General features: G+C 37.0%; 2 protein-coding genes across 6 annotated transcripts in view; one reads left to right on the forward strand and one right to left on the reverse strand.

Annotated features, from left to right (window-relative positions):
• Positions 1–3,555: 3,555 nt before the first annotated feature.
• ppp2r5ca (protein phosphatase 2, regulatory subunit B', gamma a) lies at positions 3,556–24,324 on the reverse strand. 4 transcript variants are annotated; one of them, XM_027025843.2, is made up of 16 exons: positions 24,180–24,324; positions 23,951–24,022; positions 23,050–23,212; positions 12,979–13,178; positions 11,660–11,770; positions 11,354–11,446; positions 11,112–11,242; positions 10,952–11,011; positions 10,742–10,850; positions 9,886–9,939; positions 9,353–9,523; positions 8,945–9,072; positions 8,453–8,554; positions 8,227–8,299; positions 7,480–7,596; positions 3,556–6,350 (listed from the first exon to the last, which is right to left on the reverse strand). In XM_027025843.2, exons 1-16 carry the CDS (start codon positions 24,204–24,206, stop codon positions 6,216–6,218), a joined length of 1,746 nt encoding a protein of 581 aa, XP_026881644.2. In that variant the 5' UTR covers positions 24,207–24,324; the 3' UTR covers positions 3,556–6,215. The 4 variants fall into 4 exon arrangements, with proteins under 4 accessions (XP_026881644.2, XP_026881645.2, XP_026881642.2 ...); XM_027025844.2 differs by lacking the exon at positions 7,480–7,596; XM_027025841.2 differs by lacking the exons at positions 23,050–23,212; positions 23,951–24,022; positions 24,180–24,324 and adding an exon at positions 17,555–17,757.
• Positions 24,325–24,963: 639 nt separating this feature from the next.
• The window catches only part of dync1h1 (dynein, cytoplasmic 1, heavy chain 1), a 30,606-nt gene continuing 30,022 nt past the window's right edge, over positions 24,964–25,547 (forward strand). For both annotated transcript variants that reach the window (XM_035532920.1, XM_035532921.1), the window contains exon 1: positions 24,964–25,337. In XM_035532920.1, the coding sequence (XP_035388813.1) occupies positions 25,085–25,337 (253 nt within the window). In that variant the 5' untranslated portion in view covers positions 24,964–25,084. The remainder of the gene's footprint in view (positions 25,338–25,547) is intronic.

The following is a 25,547-nucleotide window of genomic DNA, read 5'->3' on the forward strand; positions in this document are numbered from 1 at the left end:
CCTGTGCCACCACCCCTACCGAGACGCCTCAGAGAATGGGTGAATGAAAAGGCAGAGAACAGGGCAGCTGGAGTCACCGAGTTCTCAGGGATAATCCATGTTTCTGTTAGAGCCAGGAAGTGTAGGGAGTGGAGGGATGCTAGTGCTGAGATGAAGTCAGCCTTCTGGACAGCAGATTGGCAATTACAGAGCCCTCCTGCCACCACGATCTGTGATGGTGCTGAACATTGTGAGTAAGCGAGGTTGCTGAGATTGCGACATCTATGATGATAGCATCACGGAGATCTGTAGGATATGTGGACAGGATCTGAGAGACACATTTCAGATGCTTGATTTGTGGAGGTATGAGATTAAAGATTGAGATAATATGAGAAGATACTGAGGTGAGTTTGTGAAGTCCAGTAGTTGAGATGTAGATGAACTGATTGAGAGCAAAAACAAAGCCTTCCCAGATGTTGATTATGAGTCGTCCGAATTTAAGTCAGTTCAATAAGTGCTGAGCCCACCCCTCAATTCACACCTAACGCCAGGGCGAAACTACACCTGTAGTGAGTAATTACAGCTAACAAGCATCTAACAACTAGGTTCAGACAATAAGCCTTGAATTTCACAGAATCTAAGGCAAAAGTAAGTAAACTCAGATCCTACCTTAACCAACCAGAGAAGAATCCAGCAAGAAGCACCAAAGCACACACCAATCCACACATAAAGGTGACTGACATTTAGTCCTTTAGACAAAATTGATATTAAAGCTACAATAGTCATCTGTTATCAGCTATCATTGTTGGCTTACTGAGTCTAAGCAAGATATGCCACAGTGCTGTGAGGACACATTTATAATGTTGCTTTCACTGCTAGTCGCCTAAGCTTGGGATGCCACAAACAAGAACATATCTTAAAGTGTGATGAAGGTTTTGCTTTTTACCCACATAAATTAAAGTTACCATCTAAAAATGGCACTCACTGATTGCATAAGTAAAACTCTCTATTTTGTTCTATTGTTCATTGTCAATCATGTGTGTGAGCCATCTGTGACAGCACTGATTCGCCATTTTGGAGGTATAGCTACAGTGAGTGTTACACTAAACAACATGCCTCTAAACAGTCAATCATCAAACAGAGAGAATACCATACCGAGACAAACTTTGTAGGTAGTTGTCAACATTGTTTAAAAACAACATTGTTTAAACCTTATCCTGTGTGCAAGACCAGATTAATTCATTTCTGCTACCCTCCCTGTGTCTTGCTTACTTGACAGCAAACAAAACAACACATGGATATAATGTTAACTACTTTAAAAGAAAGAAAACCTCTTTATGAAAATCCAGAATACAAATAAAAAGTGATGTTTTTGCATCTCACCGCTGCAAATCATTTAACTCATTAGTTAGCTAGCTCTTCTACTGGCTGTCCATAGCATTTTTTCCAAGTCAGAAATCTAAAAAATACGGTTGTGTGGTTAACTGTTTTGCTTTTTCTCTTGAGGGACTTTATTGGGACTTTTCTGTTGTTGCAGCTTTTTGCACAACACGAGCATACCATTTCACCAATAAAAGGAAGCAATCACAGAGAAAATGCTCAGAGTAGACTAAACATCAGAGAGCCTTGACCACAGAATACCTCCATAGCGATTAAACCCAAAATAAACTTCAGTTGACTTCATCTGTGAAAGACTGTTCTCACTCACTTGTTTATTCACTCTCCCCTTTGACCCCGATTCTTCCCTTGCCCTGACACCCTTAAATTTTCCTTAGGCTATGCTAAACTCTTTTTATTGTCTGTGAAATTTCAAATGTCCCCCCCCCCCCCCATTTCTTAAAGAAAATAACTAAAAAACTTCCCATCTATACACATTACAATTATTCAAGGTAGTGACCTCTGAAAATGTATGCAGAACCAGTTCCTATGAATCTGCCCAGCAAATAAATTAGGAATATTTTTCACCATTGTGCTGCAGAAAAAAGAATGCATCGTCATGCAGCTTGATAGTTTAGGTGTTGGTTTATTAGGTTACTAGGTGTTACCATGCCAGATTTATCTTATAAAAGGTATAAAAGTAAAGGGTATACACTGGTTTTTTCAGACATTAGACAGCCGTAATGATTGTAGCATTGTAGCAATTCACCAAGATCATGTATGTATAATTAATAATGTTATTTAAAATTAAAAGGTGAAAATATCATGGTCTTTAAAGGTCATAAAGCAGAAACACTGACACCTTTTGCAGGTCTAGTAGAACTAGCAATTCTGTGTAAATGGTAGCAAACCTTGGTAATGTATTTTCATGTAGTGTTTTTGTTGTTTAGCCTTTTATAGCACACAGTTCCAATATATAATGCTTCTAATAATCTTAACTAACTTGGTTATTGGCATAGTCAGTACACCCGCTCCCGACTCCTGCAGAATATCAATGCAGCAGCGGCAATGGCCGGTTGCATTTTGGGAGAACCTTGCAAGATTCTGCAACACTGACAATTTTTTCTAGAAGACAAATACCTGGATAAGTCATCTGGAAAAGAAGAAAGAAAATATCTTGTCCTTAACCAAAGAAGTCACTTTACAGTAATATACAAAATAAGATGGTGTACATTAATAGTTTTTATTTCTACAAAGCTACTTAGTTCATGAAGGGTTACAGTGTCTACACTAAAACTCTTGCCCTCAAAAGCCAAAGTGCAGTGCAGCGCAGTTTAGTAATTTACCTGCCCAGACACACCTGATCCAAACTTCTCAGTTCATTAAAAGGTTAAGTAGATGTGTTGAAGTACAATTTTCGGTTATTTTTATTTTACACCTCAATGCACTTGATTTTTTGCTAGAGCAGAGGAAAGCTAGAGCAGGGGAAAGCTAAATTGTACTGGTTAGTGGGGCCCCAGGACTGAGGTTGAACACCCCTGTGACAGAGCACATAAGTCACCAAACTGTGCTGGACACTGGCCCTGCAGGACAGCAGTTAGGCATCACTGATTTCACCAGTAATGTAACAATGGCTTGCCAGAATAAGGATTGTAAGGTATTAGCTGTCAGCTGTCAGTTGCCAGCTAATACTGACATATCACCAAGGAGCTTTTCATAAGGCTTCATTACTAAAGGTGTATGTTTACTATGTGTTTAGGCTACAGGTCTTCAACAGCAAAACCCAGCCAAAATCACAGGAGCTCCTAGGTCCCTGTACAGTACTGTAAGTTTTTACTATAAATTAGTACATATATTTGTACATAATTAGTACATATAACCACAGAATCTTATTTATTACATTAATGTAACACCTTTCTCATATCTAAATGCTTTGCTTTGAAGAGCACTGCAGTATCCAATGGTTTGCAAAGCAAAGCCTATATAAATTGAGATGAGCTTCACAAAATATTGGGTTATATAGAGCCCTCTAGTGTCTAAGTTGTTTCAGTCCAGTGTATGATATTCAGTATCATAAATGGAGGACTTAAAAGGGAAACAATAATTTTATTAAAATAAGGAGGCTTATGCTAGAAACAGACTGTAAAGGCTGTGTGCATGCACACAGTAACAAAAGAGTGAACAACTCATTGTCAGATGAAAATATAAATCCACATAGACTCTTTATTCATTCTATATAGATATACACCACTTAAGTTGGGTAAAGGCTCACAATCAATGGCAACTGAATCAACTTTGTTGCAGTTATCAGAATGGTTCAACAAACCTTTTGGAGATACAAACTGATAGAAAATATCATGACTTTCCTGATGCTGACAGTCAAAAATGGAGAGAAAATATTGTGCCACATTCCATTGTTCTGCAGATTCTAGTCTTTTTTTTCCTTTAAATTCTGTACACAGGACTATTTTTTTTTTACAAATAAATCTAGATATATAATACTACAGAAAAATAAAATAAGGAAAAATATATGTACAATATTAAATGAAGTAGTATAGTACAAGTCATATGAAAGGACACTTACCATGTTAAAATAATATTTTGGGAAGTTTAAGTTAAGCTATTTTTAATAGTACAGTAAATAGTAGACAGAGTAGTAGAGATAAATAAAACTGAAATATTCTGTTGTTTTTATACATGACAAGTATATTTGTGTCTCAACATCAACACACAATAAAGCACAAGAGTAACAAAATGAAAACATGAACTGACATCTTTAATCCTCAGCAAAAAACTGTTGTGTCATGTTGGATGGGCCAGTTTAGTTTATAGTTACAGTATTCGAGCATACATCAATAGAACTATTAAAGACAACAAGGGAAAAATATAAATGTAAGTTCAAACAATGGTACAGAAAGACTTCTACATAAAAATGTACAGACTGCCACAATATACTTATGAGCATGCTATGAACGAACGAACGAACACACACACACACACACACACACACACACACACACACACACACACACACACACACACACACACACACACACACACACACACACACACACACACACACACACACACACACACCTCTTTACTACCTATATACATACCCATGCACACCCACTCACAAACAAAACTGAACAGCTTTCAAGTTTTCAGGAAGTGCTTCTAGGTAGTTGAATACAATTTATAAAATAACAGGAATTTATTCGCTTCTGAAAAAAAACAAAAACAAACCACAATCAATATGTCATCCTCACATGGGTATGTTTTTTCATGAATGTGCCTGTGTCTGTTATCATTTGCAGTAGAATGCATGCATTCATCCAAGTATGCCACATTCAGAACCTCTTATAGAACAGCAGTAATTCACTCACAGCCATCACTCCCCGTCATCAAATCTGTAAATCATATGTCTCCAACGCACCAGTCACAAAGGCACTCGGATGTGTCTGAAAAGGGGTGGACAAGTGTGTTTCCAACCTCTCGATGAAAATAACAGTCCTTACGGTTCTGGACAGTTAAGAACAGACCAAGAGATAGAAAATAGGGCCAATTTTCAATGAGATGGAGGGGATAATCAAACACATGGGTGTATGTTAGATTATATTAGCCATTGGCATTTTGACAACACAGCTCTCTCAGAAAGCTCAGTGGTGTTACTATGAATAGAGCCTTTGAGCTAGTAACGGACATTTTAGCAATGTAAGAAGCTAAGCACATTGCTACACAATGTCTGTGACATGATCATCATTTTGAACACATTCTTTAATATTTAAGACAATATCAATGTTACAGCTATTTTGGGCCCAGGTTAATTCCCAAACATGTTGTACATGCTCTTGGTAATATTTTGCTTCCTCTGGAGGTTGCTCTATGGTACTGCTGTTAGCTGGGTAAATAACAAATAAAAAGCAATGGGATAATGGGGTGTGCTCTTTGAGATTAAGGTGCAGTAACTTGAGGAATGTACAGTAAAAAGCAGCACTTACATATAGCTATCACTATGGAAACAAGCCAATTCCCTGCTGAACTGACAGCTTACTTTCACTTAAAAAGTTGGTGACTAATGTGCACCACCCAAATAAACATGACTTGAGATTAAAGTGTATTTACACAAAAGTATAATAAACTGCATGTTTCAATTCTAAGCTTAACTGATGGACACATTTCTGAAAAGAAAAATGGTACCATTGTTTGAACCATCAATATCCCATTGTGAATGGTTAATATTGCCACAAGAAATCTGTTATGTGGTTAACTAAATATTAAAAGTTTCTTATGGCACAAAAATGCACTCACACAATAATAAAGATGGACAAAAATAAGAAATGGTAACGGAAAGCTGTTCATGATGGTCTTGGCACTGGTAACTGTCCCTGGGTTTCCAAGAAAAAGAGATGATGAAGCCATTGATGGGAAAAGAATATGACAGAATACTGTCCTTGCAAGCAGTCTCTAGACATTCTGTGTTCCCTTTGGAAAAAAAACAAACAAAAAACCCCAAAGCAGAACCAAGGAGGCACCTCCTTGGGTGTTTTCACGACCAGCCCTCACCCAGCCAGAAGCAACAGGAGCTTCTGCCATGGTCAAGGTGTGCAGACAGGATGGAGAGGAACAACACATAGGCTTGAAGAACTGCAGTATGCGGGAGGGGGAAGCCACAAAGAAGGACAGGGCAGGAGAAAGCCTTGATGTTGGCCCCATACCTTTCAAATAAAAACCTGAGCAATCCAAACTTTTGACTTGGGGGAGAGTGGTGCGTGCCCCACCACAGCAAGGCGCACCAGTTTGCTGAATGAGCTGTGTTTAGAGGCGAACAAAGAAGACTCAGGAAGAGGGGGGTGAAGCTAGCGGCCATCATGGTTGCTGATCATGTCTTCGGCTCGACGGTGCGACTCCAAGGCTTTCGTGGTGTACATGTCCTGAGGCAGGTCGGACTTGCGTCTCACCAGCGGCCGGTCCTTCCGCTGCTCCCTCTGCATCTGCGCATGTGCAAAACCACAGAAGCAACAAGCTCAGACATGTCAGAACATTTTAATAAAAACTTAACACCACTACATTAATGTCAACAGCACCTTTTTTTGTTCAGTGGAAGCTCAATGATGGAATGCACCACTCTCTGTTGGGATTTGCACCACTCTGTTGAGTAGTTTTTCACTACTTTCATACTACTTCTATGCTTTGTTGGCCATTACTATAAATTGCGACTCAAAGACTTTGGTGAAACTAAGGTTAATGAACAGAGATTAGTAGAACTGTTAAATGATATAGAAAAAAAATCTTGATTCAGTCAACCAGTGAATATTAGATGGTTAATATTCAAACCAAAACATAATTTAACTCTTTCCATATAAATCAGATTGTAGTTTATCACTTGTAAGATATATGGGTTATGCTTGCTAGCAATTTTAGGATACACTAGAGAACGGCTGAATGAAGAATTAATAATCTACTAATTCTAATGAATAATCTGTCTAATCCTTGACTTCAACAACAGTATTCCATCATAGCATTAGGGCTGTCATTTGTCTATATATGATGTTCTAATGAAAGAGTAGTTACAAAGCTCAGAAAGTATTAATAAATAGTAATATGCAGAAGCCATTGCTATTCATATGTTGAGGTTTTCAAAATTATACTTATTTTCTGTTTGTAGGAAAGAAATATTTTAAAACATAGCCATAATTGACCAAGTATCCACAATAATAATAATAATAATAATTAATAATAATAACAACAATAATAATTGTGCTACATTTATTGGCAAATACAGAATATATTTAATATATATTTATTTTTTGTCCCATCTAACATTGTTGCAAAGATATTATCCCAGCAGTGTGTTTCTCAAAAACATCATACCTGTAAGATCCTTTTATGTTATATAGTGAGTGTCATACTGATTGATTGCTACATGCTCCAATTACTGTTTTGTATTTGTTCATTGATATTTCTGTGGAAATCAAACCCAGTGGTGCAGAGATCAAAAAAGCAGAACTAATACATTGTACGGGTAAAAAAAAGAATAAAATTCCATGGTATTTCCATATGGGCTGCCTCGCTACAAAAGTTAATTTAGATGATTCATTGATAGACAAAACCCACAGTTACCTGAATGGCTCCCTCCTCTACAGTCTTTTTTAACATCTGAATATCTTCTATCAATGGCCCATCAGTCTCCATTTCTACAGGGCTATTTAGGCCAGAGGAATCAACATACATAAGGAACTAGTGCAAAACAAAAGAGAAGAAAAGAAATGAAAAAAGAAATGAAAGTTATAAAGACGGTCAGTTTCAGGCACAGAAGAGGATGGATAAAGACTAATCAAAGAGAACGGATGAAGCAAGGCATGAGAATTGTGAAGTTAAATTGCTAATTAAATTAGCAATATGTTAAGTTTAAGAAAGATGAATATATTCTACTTTGCCTATTTGGACATGCGCTGGTTGTGTGAACATACAGAACTAAAATAACATTGACAACCTACGCAGGAAGACTTTGATGACCTCACCTAGTGCTTTAAGAAGCAAGGATCAATCCAAATGTTGTTATATTGTTCACAATGCACAAAAGCACATGAAAAAATGCTTGCAGTCAATAACCAGGATCATATGATGCGTATGCTTTACAAGTCACTTTAAATACTGAAAGAGACAATAGTTACCAACCATGCCTTAACACTTAAATTACCCCAAAATAGTTTAGTTTACTGTACTCGAGTAAGGTGTGTGTTTGTAGCCTAATCATTGTTTAATGCCTCCAACAGCCCAAAATGCCCTTGATGCACCATTGTATAATAAGTGCAATTAGATTCAAACTAATGCTGAGCCTTAACAAATGTCCCCACCCAGTCACACCTGCGGGTTTGATTTGGCAAGATTTTCGATCTTAATCCAGGCCTCTTCCCGTTCTTTTAACTTTGCTCTCTCTCTACAAGGAAGGAAAACAAAACAAGATTTAAAGTATACTAAAAAATGTAAGTATACTAAAAATTATGTTAAGTAATTTGGTTTACTTTAGAGGATTGCTGCAATACTCAAATAAGTGAATCCTATTTTCAGTGTGATAAGAATCTGCACTTACTTATTCTTTTCAGCTCTAAATTGCTGTGTGCAGTCATCAAACAGCTTCTGGTTCATCTCCATGAAAAGCTTCAGAGCATTATAAATCAGGCCATGGATGGTCCTGCAGAGGGTATTTAGGATATTTCAACAAGTTTGTAAGCTTTTGTTTCAATACCTATTTGAACAATAACTATTTGAACCAGTTAACTTTAGCTGAACCCTATAATGGCCCATTAAAATAGATAAAACCATGGGTATTCTCTAAGAAGTCTACCCAAAGCTCTTTTTAATCAGTTAGACAGTTGATGGGAATGTAAAGGAAACATTTTTTTAGGGTGTGCATCTACTTCAGCAATCATACTGGAAGGAAAGTAAGTTCCAGTATCATTCAGGTTAAATCAGCTTGTCCTACATAGCCCACATCACATGATATTTATTTAATATAGGCTCTTAATATGTTTGTACTGTTTTGACTTTCAGCATTTTTACAGGTGCACATAGGCAATCTTACTTGTTCCAGTGAGTCTTAGAGTTGCGGTATAATGCTGGGAACATGATGGGTAAGATTTTGGCTGCATTGTCACTGATGAGGCTCATTATGTACTCATTGTTCCAGTAGTAAAGAGCTCTTTCTGCTACCTGCAACACAGCAATACTCAGACAAATTTCTTCAATCACAAAGGCATAAAAAGATTTCAACAAAGGTTTTAATCAGACCATGGCTTAATAAATATGCTGAACGCGACATGCTTCCTCCGAGGCAGATGCAGCCAATTGTTGCATCTTTTCAAGCTGTGGCTCATTGTCTGACTACATGTCTGCTAGGTATTCATATCTTAACCTTTCCTTTGTAGCCACTTAAACTGATGTGACACGTTGTGCGTCTGGGCTTTGAGTTTTCACCCAGTCTTGCTCTCACCTGAAAGTGTGGACTGGACACACACTTGGCCAGCTGTCGGAATAGAGGTTCCATCACTTTAACAAACTCAGACGGCTCAATCACATCCAGGATCTCTTCTAGCTCATTGAGAAACATCACCTCCTTAGGGCTGTGTGTCTTTGGCCAGTACTTCAAAAGGGCCATCACTACCTGTTCAATGTAGAATTTAGATAAGCTTACATTTTAGACCCCAATTATACAGAAATACTAAGAATGGCATAGATCTGTATCATGTTAATTCTCATAAATCTGTATACCCTTAAAAGAAATATAAATTAATATTTGGATTAAACTGTCTTGATTAATTCATATTATTCTGGTGCAGCAAAGAACAACTGGGACAGTTTTAATTTGTCTGTGTGTGTATTTGCAAATCAAACATTTGAAAATAATTAAAGAAATAAGGGGACAATAAAGGACTATTAATAGGTTCCTGGTGTCAATCAACAGACAGTGTGATTAAAGCTATTAAGTCCAGTCAAAATCTGAACATGTAAGGTCAAATGACTTACTGGTTCAGTAAGTGTGCTGTCCTTCTCCAGGAATTGCACCACACAATATGCCAACTAGATACAGAAAAAGAACACGGTATTCATTTGGCTGGTTTGACCAAAAGAAATTTTAAAATGCTGAGACAAACACACTAGCAAACATGGGGCAGATGGAGCCAATAGCTTCCTGTGTCTATTCGGCTTGCCACCAAAATTAATCTGTCTGTGAAACATGTGAGAATGCACCTAGTGCAGTCATAAATCCTGGGACCAATGGATCTTAGACATATAACTTGGACGCGCCTGTGATTCACGGCTAAAGTGCCTCACTCTTGGAATCAGAAAGAATCTTACCATTTCCTACATGGTCAGTGATGTAAACAGCTAACCTGTGTCACTAAATACATGCAGGTGTCTGGCTCCCATAGCTGTGATTCACAGAAAGTATCTGTGATTTACATCTGTGATACAATGAAAATAAATTCCCCCATGCCTGGGCTTTTGCATGCAAACATGTCTGTTTTTTTTGTGGAGTGGAGATACTGAGGCTACACCTAGTGCCACAGCCCAGAAGCAAAGATGGGTTTAAACCATACTAGCTGTCACTATAGCAACCGACTGATTGGTGCAATATGTTGGTGAATTTAATAATAACTCCAACCCACTTTATTGTTCCTGCTTTGCTTCTGCTCCTTTTAATGAAATATTTAATGAGTCTATTTCCCATGTCATAACAATAGCATTAGGAGCTTACACTACTGTGAAACACAAATGAACAAGACAAAATATTGTCAAGATAAAATATATGATGTTTATGAGGAAATTACTTAATAAATGTTATAATTTCAAAGTGTGATTTGGAATGGAGGATACCTACCTGTGGGTGATAAACGCTAAGTGACTTGACTTTGTGTAAAGGCAGTAAAACCTTCAGCAGGAAAATCTTGTGCTCTTCTTTTAATGGTAAGGCAAAACCATTGATTATACTGTTGAGGCCAAGGAAACACACAGGCAAATATTACAGATTTAGACATTATTATAACCACACTTGGTATGATTTTTCATTTAAACTATCTAATGGTTTTACCTTCCAAGAATCTCCAGTAATTCTGCTATTCCATTGTGGTGCTCTGTTTCATAAATGAACCTGTAAAACATGCAATATACTGAATGAAAACTGAAACAATACACTTAGACTAAGAAAGTCTTTATGCACAAAAATACACATTAGGCACCAAAGCACTAACCTATAAAATATGTTATTGATTTGTTTCCTAATGTATGCTCGCAATCCCAGGAACTTCCCATATATGCGGTGCAAAGTGGTCTTCAGGAAGTCTCTCTCTCTGGGGTCCTCACTGTCAAACAGCTCCAGAAGCTGCAATTCAGTTCAGATACAATAGACTGAACAACATTATACAATAATTCAACACATAACAGTATTAAATAGATACTTTTATATTTCAGTTTTGCTCTGAAAGCATCTTACCTGCATCACAAATTTCTGGTCAATATATTTCTTGGCAACATTTGGCTGAAAGTCTGGTGATTCTAAAAATCTTAGAAAGAATTCATAGACGAGCTAAGAGAGAGAAAAGAACAGCAATCAAGGCTTCTAGACTTCTGTCTGATTTTCTTCATCATTCAACTAATTAAAGTTTTTTGTCTTTCAGGACCAGGTGAAATTAGAATTCTTAATTATTCTAAGCCAGTTCATTCAGAATTAAGCAAGGTATCTTCTGGACTACATGTATAGGCATTGGAGCTGCTCTTAAAACAAATCCAAGAGACATACCTGGAGATGTGGCCAAGCAGCTTCGAGTGTGGGCTCATCCTCCTCAGGATCGAACTCTGCACCAGTTGGGTTGGATGATGGAGGTAATGTCCTGAACATATTCACAGCAAACTAGAGGAGGTAGAAAAATGCAACATTACCTATGAGGATAAATCAAATGATTTCACATTGCTATTACTAAAACAATAGTGCCAGAGAACTAACAATATTATAAGATTTAGGGTTCTTGAGTGGCACAGCTGTCTAAGGGTCAAGTGTGGAAGAAGGAGAGAAAACTGTTCCACTTTTGGGCAGCTGTCCGTTCAACTGCATAAATTGCAGCTTGTACACATGGTGGCTGGCTTCTCATGCTTTGGAGAAAGCCTGTGTTTTCCTTCAGGCTTCCAGGTTGGTTTTTGGCAGAGATCTAGCTATCAGGTAGGAACTGGCATGAGAAACTTATAAGAAAACTGGGTAAAATTGTAATAAATAAGGTCTGTGTAGAGAGAAAAATATGTTTAGTTTTTTTTTATGCCATTTTATTATATATATATTAAAAAACACACACACACACACACACACACACACACACACACACACACACACACACACACACACACACGTGACAATCAGTGGGTATGTTACATATAATGAATTTACCCATGTATTATTACAGCTATTATTAGGTATTATTGTGGCTCGTCTTATTGTGGCTCTTTTCTTAATGATCATAAACAGGTCACATTCATATCTAAATTGGCCAACAACAGAGACATCACGAAAATATATCTATTATCATGTACAGCTTTGATCATGTGTGCGAAGGACATCAAAGTATGTCTGCGTCCAAAAGAGATGGCACAGAAGGAACCCCCCCTTATATTGTGATTGCGTCACAATTGACCTACAGTGATCAACAGTTTTCATCTCTTAGGTAGTATGAAATATGTTCAGTGCCTTGTGAAACTGCTGAAAGATTGTGCAGTGCAGATGTTGGAGCAGTACTGAGAAGGACACTGAGATTCCCTGTCTCCTCTGTAATGATGGCGTGACCCCAAGTCCACCTTTCTATTGTAATCATGTACCTTTTTCCATGCAAATAGCCAGCTATGGTTGTGGTTGGCGTAACCCAAGAACCCATAGATGAGGACCCATGCCGTTTCCAGGAGTGGGAAAGCAAAAAGCACCTGTGAGGAGTCAAAACTTCAAAGTCCTTCTCCCCAGTCCTGTTCCAAGCCAGGCCGACACTGTGGAGGAGCTTTTTTTAGCCTCAACTAGAGATATGAACAAATGGGGCAGATGTGGACTCTGTCCTGACACCTTCCTCCTGTGTGACTCACCATGTGGACCACCTCTGGATAGATGGGCTCCGTGATGACGTTGCGGTTGTGGGTGATGTACTCCACCATCTCACTGAGTGCTGCCCGCTTTACCTCCTTCCATTTCAGATCACTCAAGGGGTCCGACACAAAGTCGAAAAGCACACAGCACTGCCGTAGCTTCTGAATAAACAGCTTCTCCTGCTCAGCTGGGGCTACATCTGGAGAAGAAGCAAGGAGAGGAGATGTAAGACCAAAGATAAAGTTCTGTTACTGTACATCAGGTTGAAGAAATTTCTGATTAAAAAAAACAAAAAAAAACATAACATCCCATAGCAATACCTTAGCAAACCTTCAATAAAGGCATGCTCAGGGATTTCAGAACTATGAACGCTCTAAAGATCTGAGGCAGCAGACAGAGGTATCTTACCCTAGAAGATCAATGTTTTGTTTGTAATTTTTTTATATTGTAAACTTTCTAATATTATGGATTACCATCTGATATTATAGATAATGTCATTCAGCCATTAATTTTGTAATGCCTGAAACTGTACTATTTTTGTCAGAATTTCATACAGAGTGTAAAAAGAATCAGAAGCCACTTCTGTGTCAACAGTTTTTATATGCTTTCCCCCATTTAATTGATCATCTACCTCTAAAATAATTGAATAAAATAAGTATATATTCTTTCAATTAAACTGCTTCTATCAATTTAATTCAATAGAAGCATTGAGGCATTTTTAATATTACACTGTAAATGCCTTGAAGCCATTTAAGTATTCCTGAAAGTACATCCATATGAGATAGATATCTCTATCTTTATTGCCACCCTCATAGTACTTAGAATAGAATGGTATTTGTTACATTCAGAGAGTTGCTTTGTGGTGAGTCAATATGTACAGTATCAGTCAAATAGGAATTTGAATGATATGGGAAATGGGAATCAGTCAAATTTGGGAAAGGTGCTAGCATATATAATATTTCATTTTCAACACCCACACACACAATTTTACATGCATTCTCAGCAAATAGCTTTCTCCCAGAACTTTAGTTCCTCATCCTACAAGCGCTCTGCATATATGAAAAGCATTGTAGATGGCTGCCTCATGAAGCTGGTTAATAGAACACCATGAGAGTGCAAAGCTGTCATGTAAAGGATATTTACTTTAAAGAATCTAAAATCTAGTCAATATTTGTTTAACACAGCATATATAAATAATTATCACTGTTTTTTAAAAAGTAGGTGTGTCCAAACTTTTGAATGGTACTGTATGCCTTGTGTGATTGTGAAAATAAATTTTGCAACTATGGGCAGTGATTCTCAACACTCTCTGTTAAGTAATAAAGATTTTGGTCTAAATGTATCCTAGTGACACGGGCAAGGGCGTTTATAAATTTGTCTCTGTGAATCAGTAGTGAAGGCAGGAATTTGGACACAGGCAGGAATTTGGCTGCAGTAGAAATAACCTGTGGAGCAGTACCAGATGGGCATGACATACATCAAATACATGGGGCATGCAAAGGCATAGTCTGAGAGCAACACAGTGAATGAAGTTTCTGTGTGTGCATGTGTATTGCTGTTAATGTCTGGGTATTGGCAGGTAGTTTATACAGGACATTACAATGAAAGGCTTGCAACAATAGCACTATATGTTAGAACAAATGTAAGGAAATTACTATACTTTTCTATGTACCACAAAGATACATGAAAAAAACATAACATGCCAGCCAAAAAAAGTTGGTGACACATTTGAATTGACCTTAATTAATTTAGTATACATTCAACATATGTAGACAGATTAATCGAACTGAACGCAAATGTATTAGGTATACAATCTCAAGGAACTTAGTTAATATGTTTTACCCTAAGGCTAAGAAAATATCACACCTTATATATATGGTAAATGAGACAATATCATAGAATTCACTCATATCTTAGCATTATATGCTGATAAATGATTACTAAAGTATGTAAGTAAAATACTTTTCCTAAAGTATAACTATAATGTTAAATGTGAATCTAAGTATCCCAAGATACCATAGATAAAATTTTCATCCTTTTGCACCTATGGTATATAACTTATTCCTTTAAAGTGAGAAGCATGTGCATATATACATCGTCTTTTTTTTTTTTTAAATAAGGCAGTACTAGGTGAAAGTCAAAAATGCTGCTCATATATTACATTTCTTTTTGTGCAACCTTTCACCTGGTTTTACCATGCACAAAAATGGCAGTGTCATCTGTAGCCATTTCTGTTTGACCTGAGGAACAAAATGATAATTTAAATAAAAGGTCAGAAAGAAAACAAGACTCAGACATCTGCTTTCAGTTTTTTAAGTATGTGAGATACAAATAACAAATAATAGTTTGTTTCACCATTTTGTTTCAATTGTCAGGAACCTTCAAGGTTTGTTCTAAAGTAGCTGTTTTCTCATCACCCTGCCTTAATTTGCAGAGTGTAAGGCAATTTATATTTCCATCAAATGAATTGCATGAACTATTTCTTGAAAATAATAGGCTACATCCTCTCTGTGATTAGTACAAATATTTGACCTTTTTCACAAGATATCTGAGAGTGATTGTTTAAGTGCAAACCATTTTAAGATGTGAGCTTTTAACACATCATTAAATGCATAAGTACCAAAATTGTTAGATGTCCCAAAGCATCCCTCTCATCCATCAAATTCGAGCTGATCTCTGCCTGTTTCCTTTGTGCTTCTTGAAAGCAAAAATGTGGTATAATCTGAGCAGTAGAAGATCCTGTTCATTAGGATGAGATGAATTCTCTTCATCTCACTAAGATAAATTAGTTGTTAGGAGCTAGGAACTCAAGAGACTACACAGAAATGTATGCTTCTGTCATCACTGGGAGCAATGCAGAAATGAACCAGCATGTTGCATACCTCACAATGCAAATTCACAGGAACTCACACTACACCATCATTAGGCTGAATCACAATCCAAATAAATATCATGCCCTAACATGTGACTGCAGCATTTGCACAAACTGTCCATTTCATAGCGTGAGCGAGTAAGAGGAATCTCAGCAATAATATAAAATATATAAAAACTGAGTGAATGGTCATGCTTTCAAAGGGAGTGGATTCTTTTTGTAACTGTTCATTTTGCCACAGCTGTGAATTTTCCTAGAGATTTTTCCCCTAATTAAAGTTATTACAGCTAGATTTTAGAATAACCACTAGACTTGTTAAACAATAACAATTTTGGAAAATGTTTTCCTAGTAAGCTTGTTTCGTTAATATATATTCATTAACTAAACTTAAAAAAAGAAAAGACTTTAGAACAGTTGTCTACAATGAGCACGTGGTTAAACAATCCACATACAGAAGCAAAATGGCTGGAGTTTAGCTATGCTAAGTCTTGGTCTTTGTGCCTCCAACTTTGTGCAAAGAGACTTTATTGATGAAAACCAGTGACAGCTGTGAAGCCTATTCCAGCAAATTACTAAACATGGCTGCTCATACTGCATCCAGAAAAAGCTGTTTTTCAAACTGCGTTCATTGCACAATGTCAGCGTGCCACCAGCCATGGCATTAGAAGCATCAGTGAGTCATGAGAAGAAAATAAACAGTCAATACAGGTCTGTTTATGAACTATGCAGACTAGGCTTTGTTTAGCAGCACTGTCTTTATATGGATGATTCAACTATTTATGTATAAAAATTCTTGTTGCCTAATTTGACATCAGGTATTATAAAGACCACTATGGGCTTCATCTAGACTGAGAAATTAAAATTTAAAAAAAATCTTCAAAATAATCAAATTTATTTATTTAATTATTTTCTAACATGCCTGTCGAAAGATTTTTGTATACACTTAATTATCTTACCGGCAAGATACTACTTATGGTGCACAAAAAACCCACACCAACACAAGAACAGTTCTTCACTGATTTGTTCCAAGATCTGACTTAGCTTTTCTAAAAACGAACACACATGCTTTGGCATGTATTCTACCTTAAACCATCAGGCAATACACAGAAACGTATTCACAAAGTAGACTTAAAATGTCAGTGATGTTCCTTAATTCTCAAAACATCACTAAACTGACAGGCATGAAATAGATCAGAAAAAAAGGAGTTTCTTATTTTTGCTATGCATGATAAAAGATAATAAAGCGGGATGCCTAATATATTTGAATGTATTAAAATAAACTTATTTTAACTCTGTATTAATTTGAAAATGTTGATTATCAATGCCTCTAAGAGTAGCGTGTCCTCACAACTCGTTCAAAAAAAAGTCAACAGAAACCCATACAGTTGAAACAGCGCCACACACCCTTCCTTAAGATGTGAGCTCATATCCTCTGACATCACAGTTTTGGGGGGGATGGGCAGTGGGTAGTAAAACTGTTTTTTTTTTCTCTTTTCTTTTTTTCTTCCTCTGCTATGCTTGTAATGCTTGACAGATCGTTGTAACACCCGCTAAGGACCTACCAACTCAAACCATAATCCTTACAACAATTCCTTAAGCCATGCAGTGCAGTACAATTTACTCAATTCAGAACAGGCAGAGACGTATGTTCTCTATTTCTCCTCCAGAATGAGGGGGGAAATCAGTATGAGTGGATTACCTACCTCTGAAGTGCATTAGGGCCACCGGCTGGAAAGGCCCGTTGGAATTAGGCGCATCTACAACCATCCTGTTTCCTGCTTTATTGCATGGCAACATGTACATTCAACTGAGAAGGCAATCCACTTAAGGCAAGGAAGCAGCCTCCATTTTAGCACAAAAGCCGAGCAGAAAATGAAGCTCCCTGCTGCTGGAGGGAACAGGCTAGCTGGTGATGTCAACAAAGAATGGGGAGATGATTGGTCCACTGCAGCTAGAAATGTTGTTGTCATCAGAGTGCATGTGAAAATACAACACCATTGGTTAAAAAAGAAAGGGGTTGGCCCAGTGGTTTTTATGGACCCTCCTCTGCTCATTTATAGTTGTCAGGCTCTAGCGTACTTTCTTAAAGACAGGAGCACCATGCTCAGTGAAGTATCATTGTTGCACTTGTTTGAATTAAACTATGCTAGGTTTGTAATTAAAAACTGTCACAGTTTGATAGTATTAGATATATTTGTGAGAGAAGAAAGCTATATATTGCCACAAAACCATACATATTTTTTTTACATTACAAAATAATTATAAAGAACATTAATGAATTACATTGTTTGCAACGTGATTACACTATTGTGACTGATGACAGTGCATGCCCACATATTTTCTCTAGTTAATATATTTTCATTTTCTTTTTTATTTATTTATTTGTCTGCCTTATCACTGAACAAGAAATATTCCTAACAAACCAGCAGAGGAAGGGAACAACTGGTCTGTGTTCTTCATGAACAGACAGAAGGCCCCGAGGCAGCTGTAACAAAATAATGCAATGGCTAGAACCAGAAGGGCAGTTATATAAACAGGAAATGAAAGAAAGAATAAAGACAGAAGAATGTGCTGCTCAGTGGCATTTGGCTGAGAAAGCAACCACAGATACTGTTACTGACGCAGAGCAGGAAAAACTTCAGAAAACAATTGCATTTAAGGCCAGGAGATTTCTTCTGTTCAAAATCTTTGTATTGATCTATATACTTTCTGCCTCCTGACTGCAAATCTCTTTTAATTCTTTGTTATTTTTGTATATATCCAAGATCAAACAGCAAAAAATCACATCAAGGTCTTTTTAGTTCCATTTGCACAACTCCATTGCAGTAAATAACTATATGTTGATGACATGTAATATTCCAAATCCCACCTGGTGGAAATGAATGTCTAATTTAATTTAGACCACAACTTGTCAAAACACAACAAAAGTTTTTCAAAACCTATAAATCTCAACTAACTGTTTTTCTTTCTGTGCAAAACATTGAATATTTTTAAATGTTTGTACAGATATACACATCAATGCACATGGCCTAAATGTCAAAATTAAAATTGCATTAGAAACTCTTTTTAGTTAAAGTTTTGTGCTGTACATCAGTTTTGCTTTATATATGAAGGAGAAATATTTTTATTTTTGGATTCCCATTTTAAGGATCCAAAAAGTAACTGAAGAGTTGACTAGTTGCTTCTCAGTTGGTTCAGAAAAAAACCCTTTTGACTGTTGATCAGATGATAAAGATTAAAAAAAACGTTCAACTGCTGAACAGAAAGTCTTCAGGATGTAGTCAGAGATGTGGCAAGAACACAAAGGCAAGAATGGCAAAGAACACACCAACAGAACCTTAGAGGGCTCACCACAATATGTAAACCAACGATAAGCCTCAAGAACAGAAAGACCAGGTTAAGGTTGCAGAGTGAGAGTGAAAGTGTGGGAAGGAAAAAAAGGCAAACTAGGTCACTATGTACTACACATACAGACTGCATGGTACAAAGATTCATTTGGTTCATGCAAACCTTATCTTATATATAGTAATGGCATATTAAATACATTGCAAATAAAAGACATTGTAAAGTGCAGGGGTTGAAAATGGAAAGTGATATATATATATATATATATATATATATATATATATATATATATATATATATATATATATATATATATATATATATATATATATATATATATATATATATATATATATATCCCCCATACTCTATATAGTTTCCCATCCGAACCATTTATTTTAAGTAATGTAATTACTATGTTTCCTACAACAAAGTGCAACAATTTGGTTTAAACAGTTGATTAACAGACAATAAAACTGATCATACTCAATTTAGGTGTCTTGCATATAGTAATAAGGCTGCATTTTGTATAATGGTCCATTTAAATAGGTAAAGACAGCTAAATGTTTGAGTACATTAATTTATAGGGTTTTTATAGTGTAAGTTATTTTATTATGTAATGTGATATGAGTAGAGCATAGGTGACAGACACACTCCCTGAACCTAACCATTACTCCTGCTGCCCCTGTCCCTCCAAAGACCAGTACATGCAACCTGTGCTCAAGTATCAGATTATTAACATTGGACCAGGGTGCAGCGGAACTGTCTAGCAGTCAGGTGTATAATTACTCACAGTCCTTTAACAATAGGCAAAAAAAAGGATATTGAAAATAACTATTCTACTATTAAAAACCTTAGCTTAATTTAATGAAGAGAAGCATTGTTTTTTCCACAGCATTGCATGGGCAACTGGTCTGCCTCTCTAATAGTGTTAGAGTAAAATGACACCACCGGAATAACAGCAGCCTCTGTGCCAGAAACGACACACTCCTGTCCTGCAGGGTTACACTGCTGTTGACTGTTTTTCTTGCTCTAATGCAGCTAATTCAATTCATGAAGTGCTTGTAAATGAGCTCATTATTTAAATTAGATGTAGGGAATACTATACTCTGTTGAGAACTGCATTTATACTCACAAGTACTTACACTAATTACAAATAATGTCCCTCTCATACACATCCTTCCAAATGACTCTGTTGACCTTTCACCAAAAGATGGCAGCACAAACAAGAAACCACAGACTCATACCACACACACATACACCATGGCAAATAAATGCATAATATATATACTATTTATTAAGATCTATCAAGAACAAGACTTTACCTTTGGATGCAGAGGCTAAAAAGCAGCAATAAGTTATGGTAATCAAAAACTTAACCAGCCAAAGCTAATGGAAAGTTAAGTATATGGCTGTGGAATCTTACTTGGCTCATGCAGATTTTTTTTTTAAAGACAAAGGACAAAATAACCAGCTTCTCAAGTCTTCACATTTGTATTTCAAAATTGTAGAGGTCATGTATTCTCTCTCTCATATGTATGTGAAGATTAGCTGAAAACTATGCGATTTCACACATTTGCTCTCTAAATATGAAATAATAGATTCCAGTCTTAAGACTAAAAAAGATGTTCTCTAGAAGTATAATTTTAAAATATTTTAATTTATAAGTGCAATAATTATACCTACATATGTTAGGGAAGGACATAAACATATATTTAGGAATGTTCATCTGTACATACAAATATTCATACATTATATTTGTATATTAGTTATACATTTGAAAAGGACAGATGTCGTCTCTGACTGCATCATAAATCAATAAACCCTTGACCCAGCTGATAGAAGTATAGTGCCATATAATTTTAGTGTCCATTCAATACTGATAGTTGGGTAATGTGGAATTTGTTAAAGCACCCACTACTATTAGGACAGCGGTACAGTGCACACACTCTGACCCTCACAGAAGACTGTAAACCTATCAACACTACACCTTATCAGCTCATCATTTTTGCTTTATATGTTCATATCTGACAAACAACTGCAAAGACAAACAGCTGCAAAGTTTGGGGTGATATATTAATACCTTTTACAATCTTATGATGCTCTTCCATTTATGATTGCACTGTTGACTTTGTCTCAGAGAGGGCTGATTATCAACAACACCGATTTGGCTGAAGATCAGTCTTCAGTATTCAGTGTAACAGTACTGAATTCAATGTGCTGGCACTTATTTTTGCCAGTAAAAGCAATGTGTGGTTGTCTGTGCTAGGTCAGTGTGTAGCCTGTGCAACTTTGGGAATTCCTGGTTGGTGGATCTCAATCACATTCCTATTTGATCAGGAAGTCCACAGAGTATTCACTGATCACCACAGGTGGATGTCTAAGCTGAAAGATCCATAACAAACTTGAACGGAATTTCTTTCAGTGACCAGTAAATGGCAGTAACTGGAAATGCACAGCAATAGGTTTTAAGGACAGTTCACGGGAAAGCTGAGCCCCATAATATCCAAAGCATCTGACAGAGAAGACAGCATTGACGACTCATCCATGTACGCCTTATAAACCCTAATCCTGGTGTATTAGTGGGTAATATTATCTGCATGGTGTGGTACTCTATGCACTGATGAACCACAAAGTACCAGTTCACTTCATTTATGTAACTTTAATGAAGCAATGAAGCCAGCAGTAATTAAAAGACTGTACAGAGAGTGGGAGTGTCTACTACAACAACAATAACAACAACATCTCAGCCCAAACTAGCCTAGATCATACATATACATAACAAAAAAATGTTGAGTTTGTAGTTTGTTGCTTTCAAATGCTATTTCTTCAGACACATAGGCTGCACTTTGTGTTTTCATGAGACGGGGATAATGTATTATCAAGATTGAGCGCAAACTGGCATCCGCTACACCATGAATTATGCACCATGCTATCTCCTGAACGTTAAAAAGGATGAGGGTCCATGTGGGCTATCAATTCTTAATCCAAAGCCTGTTTGGCATACTGCCCTTCATAGACTTGAGACTGCACCTTACTTTGTGTGCCATATAAAGACTACCTTCCCATGTATGTTTGAGAGCCTTTATTTTACTGTATTTTTCTCCTCTATATAGTTCCATAAGATCAATGAGAAAAATGCCATAAATTTACAAACAAACATCTTTGTAGAAACTTGATGATTGTACCACTGTGGTGCAGCTACAGTGATACAACTATAATTCAACTAAAACTGGGCTGTCCAGATTTGGTCTTTTTATAACCCTTTCACCCATAGTGTATGGCTCATTGTTTGTCTTACATAACCACATGCACCTCAATATAAGATTATTGTAATGCCTGCACTTTTCATTTGAAAGAAACTTCTTTCTAATGTCTCTGACCTTGAGCTGCTTTGGTGAATAGGAGAGAGAAGGGTGCCTCCCTCTATACATTTCCTTACTTTCCTTGCTAACCTATTAGTGGAAGTGCTGCATCAGGAACTGTTTTTTGAAGACATTAACCATGCACTGAATCCTGAACTGGGCTAAAATAAGTATAATACTAAAATACCTATAATACTGCTGTCACAAGAAAGTTGTTTCAACATTTGAGAGCTTTGACGAAATTGAAACTGAACATGTGCGTTGATGCTATTTGGCATTTTTCCCACTCTAAACATGCTGAAGCTCTATGATGGTGAAATTAACTGCAGCTGTTTATCTTCTTACCCCCTTAAAAGGTTGCTTCTGAAAAAGTTTGGGAGCCCAAAGATTTTCTTGGGACAGCAATAAAATAAAAGGACTGATGTTCCATTGGGAGAAAACTGAGACACGCAGCACTGTGGTGTCGTGGCATCCTCCCACATGTGTACCTTTGAAAGCTGGTAGCTTGTGCAGCTCTCTGTTGTTGCTGATAGGGAAGCAGGAGGCACTCTGCCTACTTTCCTTCTTCAGCGCAACCTGGGAAGAAGGCTGCTTCACCCGGATTAGTTGGGCAGTAGGGGGCGCACTGCTGCTACTTCTCTTATAGGATGCCTGTGGAAACAAATGTCACAGAGAGCAGGTTCCATTTACAACCTCAGCGTTCCTGTCCAAGGAAACTGGGGATCACTTATCACTCTAACTGCCAGGGGGTGGGGGTGGGGGTCAGGCACAAGGCTGAAAGGGATGTACAAGGGTCATGTTCCTGCATAAAGAAGATCATGTGTTTTGTAGTGGAGCAATCTGAGCAGACAGGCTTTTGTGAGTGGATTCCTTTGACTGTGCCACTAGTCCATTCTGTAATGAAGCACTCCATGTCCTCTAAAGATTCTATCAGTTTAACTAGAACTAGTATACCATAACTGGTGATTATTATCTCAGATCTTTACAGAATTTAAACAATTATGCAGTTAAAAAAAAAAAGAAAAAGAAAAACTGAAGCAGTCCCCTTCCTCACCCCCAATAGTTAATTTACTACTATTTGTATACTGCATGGATCAAATTTAGTTATAATTCTTTTTCTAAACTACTTTGTCACAACATCTATATTTGGAGCAGGTCTGAAAGGAGTACTGTTAAAAAAAATAAATAATTAAAAATAAATAAATAAAAGAGCACTGTAGACACTATCATCTATTGTAGGTCTTCTCTTAGACCTTATTAAGCCCAGAATGATACATTAGGTTTTAAGTAACTCATACAATAATGCTCAGTTCAGTGTATTTAAAAATGGTAAATTGCCAACTTTCTTTTGCCAGGCCTACTACTGAAAAGAACAGTCATGAAAGCTACCTCATTTTCTGAGTCTTGGTTGTCTTGGTGTTTGCTCCCACTTTTGCTGGATCTCACAGACTTTGATGTCTCCTCAGTAAAAAAAAAAAAAAAAAAATTAAAAAAAAAAAAAAAAAGGGGAAAAAAAGAAAAAGAAATTGTTTGAAATATTTGTCCTGATGACTCCATAATAATAACTTATCAGATAGATAGATAGATCGAATTTAGTTAATAAGATGTAAAGTCCTACCTTATCTTTTCTCGACTTGTTCGGCATTTTTTTGATACGCGTAGTCCTATGATAACCCCCTTGACAGGCACCTTATTCAGACTCTCTTACACACATTCAAGCTGCTGTCAAGCTCCATTGCCTACTGCACACGCTTTAGCTAACTGTCCTTGGTCCGTGCAAATTTGATTCGTGGGTGATGGTCATGTGATTAGAAGCGTCTCGGCTTCGGCCTGGCCATATCGTTAGTGCACTTTAATGGTTTTTTTTATTAATTGAAATTACGGTACTTATTAATTCAGACAGATGCTGGTTTGTTAAATAACTGTATTATAGAAGTGCTGTAAAATGAGACCGGCAGATGAATATAAATAGACAGAGAGACAGTCTAACCAAATCTAACCTCTCCTGTTATCAGAACAAAAACTGCGCTAAAGCTGTAGCAAGGAATGTAAACAGATGCCCTCTAGTGAAAATCCCTGCCATAAAATTATCAAAGGTCCTTTTTGTACGATTACAAATTTCTGTCCAAAATACAACAGACTCAGGATCTTATATACAGAAAAGTTGTTTATCTGTAATGTAAATTAAAGTTATTGTCAAGGAAACATATTTCACGCTACAGCTGCAATCAAGTATATTGCCATATACTGCAGATAACTGCAGCAATACAGGGTGGGGCAAGCGCCTTTGTTCTGAATGCTTTGTGGGTGTTGTAGTACATTTTTCAACACAGTCGTTGCTTCGTCATCGTATAAACTACATATACCAGAATGCTTTGCACAAATAAATTCACGAGACCGAGTCATTGCCCTACATCTGCGGTCTCCTTTGCTCGTTGTAGATGATGCTTTGGCGAACTCTGTGATAGCACAGATTTTCTTATTTTTAAATCTACAGTTGACAGCAAGTAATTCTCCTACAAAATGTCTGACGGTGGAGGAGCCGACGACAGCGGTGGCACTATGGAGGTGTCCGCTGCTGTGCAAACGGTTGCTGATACATCGGTTCTGCAAAAGCATATTCGTAAACTTGTGCCTTTGCTCCTGGAAGATGGCGGCGAGGTGCCGGCCTCCCTGGAAACCGCCCTAGAGGAGAAAAGCTCAGTTGAGCAGATGAAGAAATTTTTGTCAGATCCTCAGATTCACACCATCTTAGTTGAACGGAGCTCTCTGAAAGGTCTGTTAAATTACTTTAAAGGTTGTGACCTTGTTAAATGTGAGTCAGATCTTCGTCAGTGTCTAATCTGCATCATCATCCTAGATAGCCTCATAAAGCTTTGCTACTCTAATGTTTCTTGCTAACGTTAGCCATACAGCTACGTATTTTTAAAACAATGTATAGCTAAATCTGTTGGCGGCGGTAAATATAAAAAGCTTATGTCCGTGT

This window comes from Electrophorus electricus, chromosome 13, assembly GCF_013358815.1.
Source record: "Electrophorus electricus isolate fEleEle1 chromosome 13, fEleEle1.pri, whole genome shotgun sequence".
NCBI lineage: Eukaryota > Metazoa > Chordata > Actinopteri > Gymnotiformes > Gymnotidae > Electrophorus > Electrophorus electricus.

Bases quoted from the DNA above. Each gene is read 5' to 3' on its own strand.
- ppp2r5ca (XM_027025843.2), bottom strand. From the start codon at position 24,206: ATGCCGAACAAGTCGAGAAAAGATAAG. The intron at 11,771-12,978 runs GTGAGTCACACA...TACCTCCTCTAG, and splicing joins ATCCAGAGGTGGTCCACATG to TTTGCTGTGAATATGTTCAG. The intron at 11,243-11,353 runs GTAAGATGCTTT...ACTGAATTGCAG, and splicing joins ACCAGAAATTTGTGATGCAG to CTTCTGGAGCTGTTTGACAG.